Source organism: Aulonocara stuartgranti, assembly GCF_965226115.1.
Source record: "Aulonocara stuartgranti genome assembly, chromosome: 7".
NCBI classification, from domain to species: Eukaryota; Metazoa; Chordata; class Actinopteri; order Cichliformes; family Cichlidae; genus Aulonocara; species Aulonocara stuartgranti.
In genome coordinates this window covers 1973585-1987486 of record NC_138945.1, presented here as the reverse complement: position 1 = coordinate 1987486, position 13902 = coordinate 1973585, and the positions used below count along the sequence as shown (strand labels likewise).

The following is a 13902-nucleotide window of genomic DNA, read 5'->3' as shown; positions in this document are numbered from 1 at the left end:
CCGTGCAGAGGGTTGGAGTGATTGTGGTGAAATAGAAGTTAAGGAAGAAGAAGTCTCTATCAGGTCATCACAGCAGCTGCAGCATCATCTGCAAAGTCATGTGTTTTTATACTGATGAAGATTAAGAGACGTAACCCAATACTGTTTCCTTACTGTGTATCGCAGACTGACTGAAAACTCCTGAACATAGAAGTTGTTTCTACCAAAGGAGGGCATCAGTGTCACTGCAGTGGGATGAGTGCTTACCGGTCCAAAGCTGTTGCTGTCCAGACTGTGGCCGTGATGATCTCCCTCGATCCAGAAGTGACCATCTGGAACTCGAACATAGCGGTTCTTGTAGGCCAGAGTCCTGAAAAGATGGAAAATGAGAGAAACTTCTAAGAAAGCAAGAACTTTGTTTTCAGTCAGACGTTCATTATAAATTCATTCAATTTAATCGAGAAGACATTGTCGAGATGACCTGCTGAAGTTAGGGTTAGGGCATCACAGTGGGAAAGAAAGCTGATGGAGGGAACTCTGAACTTGGCATGGTTGTTGGTGCCAGACAGATTGGTCTGACTGTTTCAGAAACTGCTGATCTGCTGGGATTTTCCCACAAACCCATCTTTAGTGTTTACAGAGGTCGGACTGAAAAAAAAAAATCCAGTGAGCCACAGTAATCCAGTAACGTGCCTTGCTAATGTCAGGGGTCAGAGGAGAGTGCCCAGATTGGTTCAAGCTGACAGAAAGGCAGCGGTAGGTCGAATAACAACCAAAGCCTGCAGAAGAGCATCTGTGAGTGCACAACATGTTGAACTTTGAGGCAGAAGTCCACACTGGGTGTCGCTGCTGCCAGCCTAAAGCTGCATTTCAGAGTCTCACCAGAACTGCAAAATAGAAAAGCATTGAAACATCTTTTGAGTCTCGATTTCTGCGGCGACATTCGGACGGTAGGATCAGAGTATGACGTGAACAACATGAGAGCATGGCTCCATCCCGCCTGTATCAGCAGTTCAGGCTGGCTGTGCACTGACTGCAGGAGAGTTTTTCCTGGGTCCCAACTGAGCATAATTTAAACTCCGCAGCCGACCTGAGTAATGTTTCTATGTCCATCTCTTTGTGACCACAGTGAACCATGATGGCTCCACTCATGCTGAGAGGACCACAATTAAACTCCTCAATTCAAACACAGAAATACAACAAAATCAAATGTCGCCATTTATATTCAGACTTCAGGCAGCATTACATTTAATGCAACACCAGCATTGGAAAATTATTACTGTTAAACTGCAGCGATGACAGCAACTACACCCATTTTTACTGATGCATGAAATAAATCAGGTTCCAAGTATTGATGGCAGTGATAATAAAAGAAAGAAATGTTCACCAGAATTATGATGGTTTTGTAATTTCCACTGTTTGTTTTCAGTTCAGTTTAGGGTCAGTTAGTTATTTCAGTTATATATTTATATTTTATCACACCCAGCTTTATTCTTTGATTTAACTTTGGATATCTATGACGACCCGACTCAAAAACAGAACTGACTAGGACTAGGAATGACTAGGAACAAAGCTAGCGGGCTAACTGTAGCCTGCATGATGTTATTTTTTTCAGTCACAATACAGTAAAAATATAATGACAACTACTCACAAGGCAACTATACAGGCTGCCTGGATGGAGGCAAGCTGTCCAACTTGGACTGACTGCAGTCACTCACACTTTCACACTTAAAGTTCATTTACTCTGAATCAGATGATGAGGTTGTAAACTTCAGCTTTTTCCTGTAGTTTTTTCCCAAAACTGACAAAAACAACAAGTGAACCAAGCAAGTCTCTTTAAACCAAATGAGAATGTTTAGTCCACTTATCCGCTCTTTAAGTCTGACGTCATTAGCCGTTTCTGGGTCCAAAGTCAAACGAACACTGCACCATCGCTGAGAGTTACATAATAAATAAAATGATCAGCGTTGCTGCTTTACCAGGTGTAACAATTAAGTTTAACATCCAGGCATCCATGAAAACAGGATTTATGAAGTTTAACAGAGTTAGAAGTTAGCGGAAGTTAGCTCGCTAGCTTCCACCTAAACATGATATAGCATGTTCTGAGTGAGAGGTTTCTGAATAAATTAAAACGTACAGCTCTGTTATCACTTCCAACATAAATGAAGACAGAAAACTAAACAGCAGTGACGTTTGTAGGGTTACTGAAGTTTGGCTAGCTGGTATATAATGATGTGGTAAATGGACTGATTCTTACATGGCGCTAGGGTTGCCAACTCCCTGAAAAATAAATAAGGGACACCTCGTGGCCAGGGCCGGGCGACCCAGTTGTCTTCACCCTTCCCAGTGTGGTGAATTTTCTAGCTCTTTTTTTGTGTGTGAAATTATTTTTTTAACCATTTGACTTGAATTTGATTTAAGCAGATGCATATTCTTTGTGATATGACCATATGGGAAACAAATGATCATTTAGCCATTTATTTTTAGCTCAAAATGACAACATTAACACAGTAAAACAGGTCTCTTTCTTAAACAGAAGCCTGTCATGCTTAACTTTTGAGAATATAAGTAAATCTTTCTTTAAAAGAACTCTGTCCTGCTTAACTTAAAATAATAGAAAACAATAAAAAGAAAAATATTCTTGTAACAGTGCTCATTTAGTGCATTTAGTACAATTGGCTTCAGTTGAAATATTATTTCAGCTTTTCTGATGCTAATCAGCTGCTCCTGTTTGAAAACCCGCTTGTTCCCATGATTACGCATCATAACTCATCATCATTATTCATCTATGTATTACTTTTATGTATTAGTGATCTATTTGTTGTAATCATCTATCCTTGCAGTTGTTTATTACACAAAATAAATTATATTATCACACTTCTGGCCACATAGCGCTGATATTCACTGCACATGCCCATATTAACTTTTTCCAGCCAGGTGTTTTCCTTTTCCCATTCTTCCCTTTCTCTGAGGGGAACAAACATTGCTGCTCTAATGCTGGGCTCACACTGTGCGATTTTAGGCCCATTTTGAGCCGATTTTTGAGTGATCTTCATCGTGCATCGTGTAGTATACGTGGGGTAACGAGAAGTGATTAACACCTCACGACCAACTCCCGATCATCAATCGCTCGTGAGGGTCTCACCACAGCCGCTCACACTGCTCGCGCGCAAACACGTAAACGTTGGTGTAAAAGACGGCGCAGCACGGCTGTGCAGCGTGTGATCTGGACACAAGCGATGGAGGCACACAACCGTGAAAATAGTTGGATTTACATTGCTGCTCAGTCACAGCTGCCCGATCAATGTTTTTCATTAGCAATTTAGCAAAGTTGATGGTGGTGGTGTGTGTGTCTGTGTGAGTGTAATGCTGGGCTTACACTGTGCGATTTTTGGCCCATTTTGAGCCGATTTTTGAGTCGTGCGACCGTTTTGGCGATCGGCCCGATTTTGGCCTTCATCGTGCGTCGTGTAGTATACGTGGGGTGACGAGAAGCGATTAACACCTCACGACCAACTCCCGATCATCAATCGCTTGGTCGGGAGGGTGTCACCGCAGTTTGTCACACTGCTCACGCGCAAACACAAATGTCGGCGAAAAAGACGCCGCAACACGGCTGTGCAGCGTGTGATCTGGACACAAGCGATGGAGGCACAACTTGTAGAACTTTGGAAAGCTCATCCGAGCCTTTTCGATGTGGCCTCAGAAATTATCACGACACAACAACCGTGAAAATAGTTGGATTTACACTGTTGCTCAATCACAGCTGCCTTATTAATGTTTTTCATTAGCAATTTAGCAAAGTTGATGGTGGTGGTGTGTCTGTGTGAGTGAAAGACAGAGAGAGCGAGCGACAGATTTTCTGTTATAACCTTCATTTTATGGAGGCACAGTGTGAGCACTCAGGAGATAAGATGTACCACAACGTAAGGAGTGCTCTGACACGTTGATAAATATGTTTTTTTCCTTTCTCGCAGTCGATTAGATGAGATGATAAGGCTGTATGAAAAAATGTTCCTATTAAGGGCGGTATAGTGTGAGACCCTGCATCGTGACCTACCAACTTCTAACCCCTGCGAGTCAATCGTGCAGTTTGAGCAGGAGCTGAATAACGTGACTGAAAAAATCGCACAGTGTCTGCCCAGCTTTAGGTTTACTGTCGTCCGAGACTTGCACCGCAGTGACGGCGTTTGTTTCCCTGTTGGCCATGCTTCTTGTTGTGGTCACCTGTTGTCTTCCAGTATTTTCTCCGTAAGCGACCTTTCCTCGACCAATGAGATGAGCGGTAATCTGAATTGTCATACTCGAATTGTCATAAGTGTGCTGTCAGCTCATTGGTCACAAATCAGGAGAGGGGCTGGGAATTATGTTTTCAAACAAAGCGTTAATTCCATAAACATTTATAGACTACTTTTGATTCTCACTGTATTACGGGACAAAGTGCGTCCCTTATTAGCTCAATACGGGACGTGTACTTTTGTTTCTAAATACAGGACGATTCCGTATTTTAAGGGACGGTTGGCAACCCTACATGGCGCTTTTCTACTCTCCCAGAGTACTCAAAGTGCTGTATACACTCATTCACACTCATACAAGCACTTCTATATTCAAGTGCAATCTAACCAACATTCACACAACTTGGGGTTAGAAACTTGCCCAAGGATAATTTGGCATGCAGACTGGGGAAGCCAAGGATCGAACAACCAACCTTCCAATCAGTAGCTGATCTGCTACGTGATCGCTAGCGACACAGCTATGTTAGCATAAACACACTGAAGCCTGCAGGATGAACACCAACTTTTTTCCACTGGATAAAAGTTAACGTGAGGGTTCCTGATGGTTAGAGACAAATGTAATCGCATGGCAGGATGCTGTAAATGGACCAAACTTCAGTCAGGAGAACAACTGAGATAATCCATCCACAATATGAGGTTAGTCATTCATATACTGCTACATGGGCTGGAGTTACATCATAAGGGTTTAAAAACTGAGCTTTAAAATGAAGAGCGATGATAAAAACTGAGAGAAGCCGACAGTGATCACTGACTGTTTTGAGGGGCTTGTTCAGATTAAATAGAAAAAGATACAAAACATTAAAACATGTTAAAAACACAACAGCCTTAATAAACGTAGGGTAGTTTGGGCTGGAAGCAGGATTCATACGTCATCACTTAAAGACCGGAGTGGCCAGATTGCATTAATTCTACTGCTAGCTGCTATTCCACACTTACCGTTTGTGTACTCTGCACATATATGGTACCTGTTGTATCTCAGATTGCAAAACACACCCAACTACAGGAGGGCGCTTAGCTCAAATTGCAGCATACACCTGGTAGCTGTGTTGGATTGAGGTTGGATCACATTCACAACATAAACAAACTGCTCTGGAGTTCATTTGAAACCTGATCGAGATGTGTTTTTGGTTCACACCAGAACAACTGTAAACTGATAATTGCTGTGTCTTATCATCATTTCATTGCCTTAGTGATGCACTAAAGTCACTCTGACGACTGCAGCTGACTGCGAGTTGTCCGAGACCTGGTCCTCATCTTCAAAGGTAACATGGATGCAAGTTGTTTGCACACGGTTGGAATCATTTTGATTGTGTTACGGTCTCTAACTGTAGCATTAGCTAATGTTAGTGGTGTTGCTGGTATATCTCCAAAAGTTGATTCTGTTCATCTGGACGTAGAGTTTTGTGGGAGAAACATTTCATCACTCATCCAGGTGACTTCTTCAGGCTCAGCTGACTGCAGGTTTCAATCTTATAAACAGGACATTTGCATAATGAGTGAAACCAGCCCACTGAAGGAGCAATGGGCTGGGAGGTCAGTTCCTTAATCTTAATTATGCAAATTCTCATGACCATTGATCAACAACCACTGATCAATGGCCATGAGTCCCATTCACAGAGAGTTGGGGAATGGCTACAATCACAAGTGCATTTTCTGCTTTTAGCATGTTTCAGACTTTTTGTATTGTGCTTTTAATCTTAACAGTTTCTGGAAACCAAACAGGAGCTCACAAAATGATCTCCAGCGGTAAACTGATCAAAGTGTTCATGTGGGAAGACAAAAAAAAGAAGATGAAAATCAGGAGAGAATAGCCGTTAACGTTTTCATTGACGGTGGATCAAATTATCGCCTTCATTTCATTATCCTTAATCATCAGCCTCCAAATCATCTCCTGCAGCGTCACTTCCCTCCGTCACCTTATCGCTCAAACAAAGATCTGATCAGAGGATTCAGCCTAACAGAGGTGGTGGAGGGGGGCGGTGCTCATCTCGTCCTGCAGCCGCTTCAGTTAGCTCGTCGCGTTTATGAGGAGAAGGTCCGACGCCCTTCATCATCCCTCTGGACTGTTACGAGGCTGTTCCAGCCCTGATTTATCATCCAGCTTGGGAACATTGTGAATTATAGCCTCAGTGACTTTTTAAATGGAAATTTGTCTGCAATTCCTCACGCATGTGTGTGTGTGTGTGTAGGTTGGTCCTGCAGGCTGACAAAAGAGGCCTTGGATACATAAATATTGATTTAGCCATAGCAGCTGAATTTACTGACTCACAAAGGAAAAGAAATAAGAGAAAACAAGCTGGGACCTTTTTGCAGAAATAAAAAGGTTGCAGTTTATATGACACCAATTCTCTGCTACATTTGACAAGGAATGAGTATGAAATCTTTAACGAACCAAGGACAATTGAGTTTACTGCATTTAGTCTTTCATTCGACTCAGCTTGGTGTGCTGTGGTGATGAATCAGAGCTACAAGAAAAAGAAATCATCATCATTTGTGGTTTAAAAATCCGTCCCAGCAGTTATTTTTTGATGAAATGTAAATTTTCTAATTAACCTTTTTTCCATTAACATGCCCGCCGTGCTTCTACATCAATTAGTGCGTTCTCCACGTGCACCTTTCAAGTGAGTAAAAAGGTGCGACCTTGATGTTATCTCCACAGCGAAATTAGCAGCAGAGCTGTGGCCTCCCAATCTGTTTTTAATATCTTTAGTGCCTTTGAGCAGAATTTCATAGAAAACCTAGAGAAAGCTGCGTCTTAATAATCCCAGTTTGGGAAAATGCTGCATTAGAAGCACTCGCAGCTACACCGACTGAGCTTTTACAGTTAAAGTGCTTCACAAGTAAACTTACTTTCATATCTGTCGGTGTCTGGTTTTCTTTGAGGTCTTTCTGGATTACAAAAGAAAATAATATGCATAATGTAAAAGGTATTTTACTGCTACAAAGGCTCTCCCAGAGAGACGAAGAACATGCATTTTATAAATATACATATAACTGGATAAATGCTGCATAAGAATCTCTCAGAACTGACGGAGCTTACTGCACTGGCTTTGAGCTCTTTGAGTAAAAGCGTAACATATAGAGTCATGTGGAAGTCTTCTCATGTTATGAGTACGTGTTTGACTGATCCTGTTGTTATAGCTGTGTGTTGTAGTTTGTCATGTATACATCATGTGGTGTGTTATGTAGTTTGTGTACGGACCAAATCTGGGGGGGATGCTGCAACAGTCTCCATGCTGCAGAGAATGCACTGTGGATAGTAACGGCTGCATGGTGAGGATTGCTTTTGATTTCTCAAGCACATTTAACACCATCCATCCAAGTCTCCATCCACTCATAACGAGCACGAGCGTCAGGGTGATCCTGGGCTTTCATGATACCTTAGAACTGGTCTTTTTCCAGAGTGGAAAGATTGTACAGCATACATCTTTAATGACTTTAAGAAAAACTGTTTGGGGGTTTTCTCTGATCCCCACGGGTCAAAGGTATACATATAGGCTCAGATATATACATATATGCCCACTAATATATGGTTAAATAACTCTTAGCAAGTTGCTCCTCAACCAGACGTTTTTGGTACCCATCAACATCATCCCAGCATAATCCAGTCTCATATTTTTCCACTCTTCGTAGCAGAATTGGAAAACTGTCACTAAACTGTCCACGTTTCAGCCATCTAGCTGTTGATTTGAGAAGTTGAAGAATTTAGATTCATTATTCCATCCACTGTGGCTAATGTACCAGGACCACTGGCAGATACTACCGCCACCATGTTTGACAGCTGTTGCACTGTTCTTAGGTTGAAAGTCTCATCTTTACTCCTCCAAACATACTTCTTGTCTTTGTGGCCACATAGCTCAGTCTTGGTCATGTCTGAAAACCGTACATGGACAACTGCAAAAGTTTTGATTTTGTAGCTTCTGTCTTTGTTGGCACCCTCTCAGTCAATGGAGATGCAAAACTGGCCTCACTGTTGACGCAGGTGTTCCAGCAGTTTCCAGTTCAATTCAATTTTACTTATACAGCACCAAACCACAAACACCTCAAGTTGCTTTATATTGTAAGGTAGACCCTACAGAGAAAACCCAACAATCATATGACCCCTATGAGCAAGCACTTTGGCGACAGTGGGAAGGAAAAACTCCCTTTTAACAGGAAGAACCAGGCTCAGGGAGGGGCGGGGCCATCATGGAAGGCTTGAGCCTCGGTGGTTCCTTAACATCCTAACCAATTTCCTCAAACCTGAGATGAACAGTTTGGGTCTTCTTACAGACCTCAGTAAAGCAGTGACACACCTAAATAACTTGCACTAACATACAGTTGTTGAACTGATGATCTTGAAATCTGCAATTGTTTAGAAATGGATCAGAGAGACTTTGCTAACGTGTTTAAATCTGGTGTAAATCTTGTGCAATCCTTCCACACTGGAACAGTTCAAAGAAATCATAAAAGCTCAAGGTTACCCTGACATTCATGCTTGTGATGAAGGGGTTACATGAAGAGGATGTGGAATCTTCAATACCCCGCATCCAGACTGACAGCTAGACAACAAGTAGCTCCAACTTTCAGAAGAAGGAACTGCTCTCAGAGCTGGAGATCGACAATGTACAACACAAATGCTACAGCAAGGGGGGGGGACATCAGGTCATTCTGGGTGTCTCTCATCTACTAGCATTTCTACTAACGTCTCATCAATGGGTGCTAACTGAAGGCCAGACAGTCCTGATCCCCGAGGATCATCTACCAAGGTGATGCCCTGTCCCCACTGTCGTTCTCCGTAAGCCTGAACCCCCTCAGACTACGGAGTGGAGCAGTTGTCAGCCACCTCCTCTACATGGATGACATCAAGCTGTATGCCAAGAGTGAGCGAGACATCACATCATCCACACCGGCAGGATATACAGCAATGATACTCAGACTGGAGACGTGTAGTCGGATAATAACAAAGAGAGGGAAAGTAGTCAAAACCGAGGCGCTCAAACTACCAGAAGGCAACATCGCAGACATCGAGGACAGATACAAGTACCTGGGGATCCCGCAGGCAAATGGGAACCATGAAGAGGTCGCTAGGAAAGCTGTAACCCAGACCCAGCACCCTGAGACTGTATAATAAATGGAAGGAATGAGGCCGGGAACTGATAAGTGTCAGTACCACTGTTGAAGATGAGACAACATCCACGAGTACATCAGGAAGATGCCCACAACCGACCGAGTGCTCAGTGAATACCTCAGACAACAGAAACTCAAGAAAGAGGAGGAAGGAGAGGAGCCATCATGGAAGGACAGGCCCCTGCACGGTATGTACCACCGGCAGATAGAGGTGGCTGACATCCAGAAATCCTACCAGTGGCTGGACAAAGCTGGACTGAAAGACAGCACAGAGGCACTAATCATGGCAGCACAAGAACAAGCTCTGAGCACAAGATCCATAGAGGCTGGGGTCTATCACACCAGGCAAGACCCCAGGTGCAGGCTGTGTAAAGATGCCCCAGAGACAATCCAGCACATAACAGCAGGGTGCAAGATGCTAGCAGGAACATCTGTGCCGAGTATGGCCTGGAAGTCCTGAGGTCAAAATCAGACATGCACCCTAGGGTGGTGGAGAATGACTGTGTCTAAGATCCTGTGGGGTATATCTTGCTGTGGTCTGCTGGGGGGAAGGAGGGGGGGCATCTGAGCTGGTAACACCGACAGACTGAACAAACTGATGAGGAAGGCGGGCTCTTTGATTGGCTGCAAACCGGACACTTCTGTTGCTGAACAAGCTGTTATCCATCATGGATCATGCTGACACCCTCTGCACCACTTACTGGACAGGCAGCTGTGTCCAGTGTGTTCGTGGGGTAACTGCCTCATCTCACAGAATGAACAACTCCACCCAGCATGACATCCTGGTTCCTGCTGTGGGAGTGAGTTGCTCCAAAGTTTCCTGGAGTAAGTTTTAGTGGTGGAAACTCGAAGAGAGAAAACAGGCACCCAAAATAAAGAGATCTGACTCAGACCGTCCAATTTACCTGGTAACTGAGACACAAAGTCAGAAAAGAATCATATGTACCAAACAATCACACAACTGCTTGAGAAAAGCATGATCACAGAGTCCATTCATGCTCAAAATGATCTCATCCTCATCTAAAATATCTCATATTTTGGCTTTGTGACTCACACACAGCTCCAACAAGCCTGTGATCCACTTAGTTTTTTTTAATAACAGAGCTTCAGAAGTCTTCCGGCGTGTCCCCAGACTAACCTGAGATGGACAGGATCTTGTTTCGGAGGGCTGAACTGGGACACACTCGCCCCAAATGTACTTATCCACAGAGAAATGACAAAAAGAGCGCAGAGTGACGCCACAGACGCCTCGAAGAGCTTCCAGATGCTACAAACTGCCTCATCATCACTGTGTGAACACAGCAGTGGATTTTTCACCGGCTCTTCTCCACAGAGGGCTGGTGTGCGTCACTAAGATGATGAGGGAGATGTTCCACTCACACACAGTCACATTTTTACTGTGACACACACACACACACACCTCCTTCCATCAGTGTTAACAGCAGCTGATGGATGTTACAGCAGAGGTTGGGAGGAGTTTAATGAGGCCGAGGTGGACAGCTGCTGAGAGATCCACACGGTCAGGTAAACCTGCTGCCTGCGCTCCTCAAGGCCAGTTCAGATGATTAGGTGTTTGGACCGGACACGTCGATAACGATCATTACATCTCCATCTGTTCATGCAGGGAAATTCCAGTGCTAATAAAGTTTTCCACTAATTTTCCCTCCTAACGAGTCCGCGTGTCTGCTCTATGATTTCTGACATCGGCTGTCAGACACTACAGACACGGCTCAGCATAATTGGATGGAAATATGTGCACTGAGAGATTTACAGGTGGGTCTCAGCATGTATGGATTCCTGAACTGTCCTGTGTAAAGATCAAACCGAGTACTAAAGCTGCCAGAGACACAGGATTAGCTCTTTCTGGAAGTACTTCTGATAAAAACATATGAACTCTGAAAGCTGGTGCTAAATTCATGCAGCTCTGAACAATATTTCATACAAATAAATACTGATAATTAGACGTGCTTTCAGAATATTTACCGATTCTAACTTCACTGTAGATGTTATGTAAACATAAATGGTTGTTTCTCTCTGTTAGCACTGCAATACACTGGTGACCTATCCCAGGTGTACTCGACCTGGGCGCCCACTTCCGATTACAAGGTGACAGCACGGGTTGGCTGGCTGGAACCGGTCTCTACTCACAGACAGACCGGCAAAGGTTTGCTGATAACTGCAAACATATTTCGACCTATCAGAGTCCGTCTGCACCGACGACTGTGACTCGTCTGCGCTGCAGTTCTCAGCTCGTTGCATTCTCATTATAAAAGCAAAGTTGCTGAGCTCCTTAGTCATTCTGCAGTTGATTCTCCTCTTTCAGAGCTGCTTTAATTCTTGATGTTGCAGATTCAACAAGGAAGCATTCCTCAGAGATTTTGGTCCGTGATGACGTCACACAGTCACTGATAATGAAAATCTCCCATAAAATCACATCTTAAAGGCGCTCTACTGCAGCGGTCACCAACCTTTTTTGCCGGTTTATGTCCAACAATGTTTTCACGGACCGACCTTTAAGGTGAGATTATTATAAGATTTATTCATAACACACGGGAAAAGACCCAGGGAAACTGAGTTAACGATAAAAACCCTGAAAAACTAAAATTTCACACCCGAGCCTCAACTCGGTACCAAACAACTCACGGACCAGTACCGGTCTTTGGCCCAGGGGTTGGGGACCGCTGCTCTACTGGACTGAGATCTGTGCCTGTGAAAGTAATGTGGGTACAGGGAACTCATCGTTATGTTCTATGCACAAGATAGTCTGCGGCGCGGTGTGTTATCTATCAGAAGGAGGAGGAGGGATGCACATGGTCAGCAACAACACTCGGGTAGGCTGTGGAGTTCTGAGCGCCCCGGTGTGTACCAGGAAGATATCCCCACACCATCACACCAGCAGCAGCCTGACCTGTTGACGAGGGGCAGGATGGAGCCAAGCTTTCATGCTGTTTAAACCAAACTGCTCCTACTATCTGAAGCTCGCACGCAACGTGTTTCCATTATGGGATCGTGTGAACTGTTTCCTTTTTCCTGTTCTTAGCCGACAGCAGCGGTCTCAGTGTGGTCTTCTGCTGCTGTAGTCCATCTGCTTTGAGGTTGCTGCCATGTGATTGGCTGTTTAATGTACCAAATAAAGTAAAGCTGTCGACGAAGAATTAAAATGAATCAGCGTAAACACAAAAGAGGACGATCTTTAGCTCGTGTGATGATCAGAGTATCGATCAAAGGTTTTGGCAGACTTCTCAAACTGTTGTACTGCACAGTACTGCTAAAATCATCCAGCGTGTATATCATCTCCATCTCCTGATTCAGATGGTAACATCACACATGCAGCACCCACATGATGCATCAGGTCACATCAGCTAACTGTGACACAGAAAGCGACCGCGCTCTGACAGGCAGCACGCGCCAGCCTGGCAACCAGCAAACACCATAGCGAGACCCTGCAGCAGCGCGCCAGACACTGAGAGGAAGTGGCAGATCGTACCGCCGCGTTCACGTATCATAACACGCCATCGTCATGTGATTCAACCTGGCAGCTGTTGGAGTCAGACGCCTCTGTGCAAATTACAGGTCACCTGCTGGTGATGGGATGAATAATTAACCAGCCTGTGATGGGTTTCATATCAGAGGCGGCGCTGATGACGCTCAGCCCGTACCACCCTATCAGGTCAGCATGAATCACAGCTGAGCCCAGAAACGCCCGCCACATAGAAACAACAGCTTCACAGACTCGCCCCCGAACAGCCCACGCTGCTCGTAAATCTCCCGTTGGTGCTGTCAGGACACACAAAGTGCGACCTGTGGCCTGCTGCAGGAGAATCGGCGGATCTGAATTAATAGCAGCACATCAATAAAGTTTATTTGTCTGTTAAAGCTTTAAAGGTCTCCTTCCAGCAGGAAGCACTGACATGAAGAGTCGCTCCAGCTCCAACCAAGCGATTCACACAATAACACCTTAAATAATGTCTTCATACGGGAAAGAAGTCTTTCATTTGCACATAGAAAGCTCACGAGTCCTTCAGCAGTTTAAACAGCAGATGAACCTTTATGGACCAAACAACCAACACCCTCATATGTTTGGAAGACACTCGAGGTTAAAGGGCAAATTTACAACTAAAAGTCACCATGCTCACTGTCCTTGTTGCAGGAAGTGCAGAATGGTGAGATTGGCTTTACTCTGACAGAGAACCAATCACGAACATGGTGTTGGTCAAAATGCTGAAGTAGAAGCTCAAAAATGAGACTTTACTGACCACCTTTTACATTTGTAACATGCTTCATAGCTGTCTGTCCATTTTAAAGCAGATGCCACATTTTAGGTTTAAGTGCCATTATTTTTCCATCCAATCAAATGTGTATCCTGGTCTCTTCCTATGCTGAAACAGGAGGCATCCTATCCTATCAAATCACCTCAAATGTTTTAAACACCATGGATCTCATTCTGTTCAGTCAATACTCGTGCTCGTGATCGGGGTAAGTAAATAATTCATTAGCTTTGGTGCTACGATGCTCCACC

The 13902-nt window shown here is 44.1% G+C and overlaps 1 protein-coding gene across 1 annotated transcript in view; it reads right to left on the bottom strand.

Annotated features, from left to right (window-relative positions):
* Window positions 1-13902, bottom strand: part of immp2l (inner mitochondrial membrane peptidase subunit 2) — a 223240-nt gene that overhangs the window by 11769 nt on the left and 197569 nt on the right. Inside the window, exon 5 of the mRNA XM_082540168.1 lies at window positions 247-349. Within this exon, the coding sequence (XP_082396294.1) occupies window positions 247-349 (103 nt within the window). The remainder of the gene's footprint in view (window positions 1-246; window positions 350-13902) is intronic.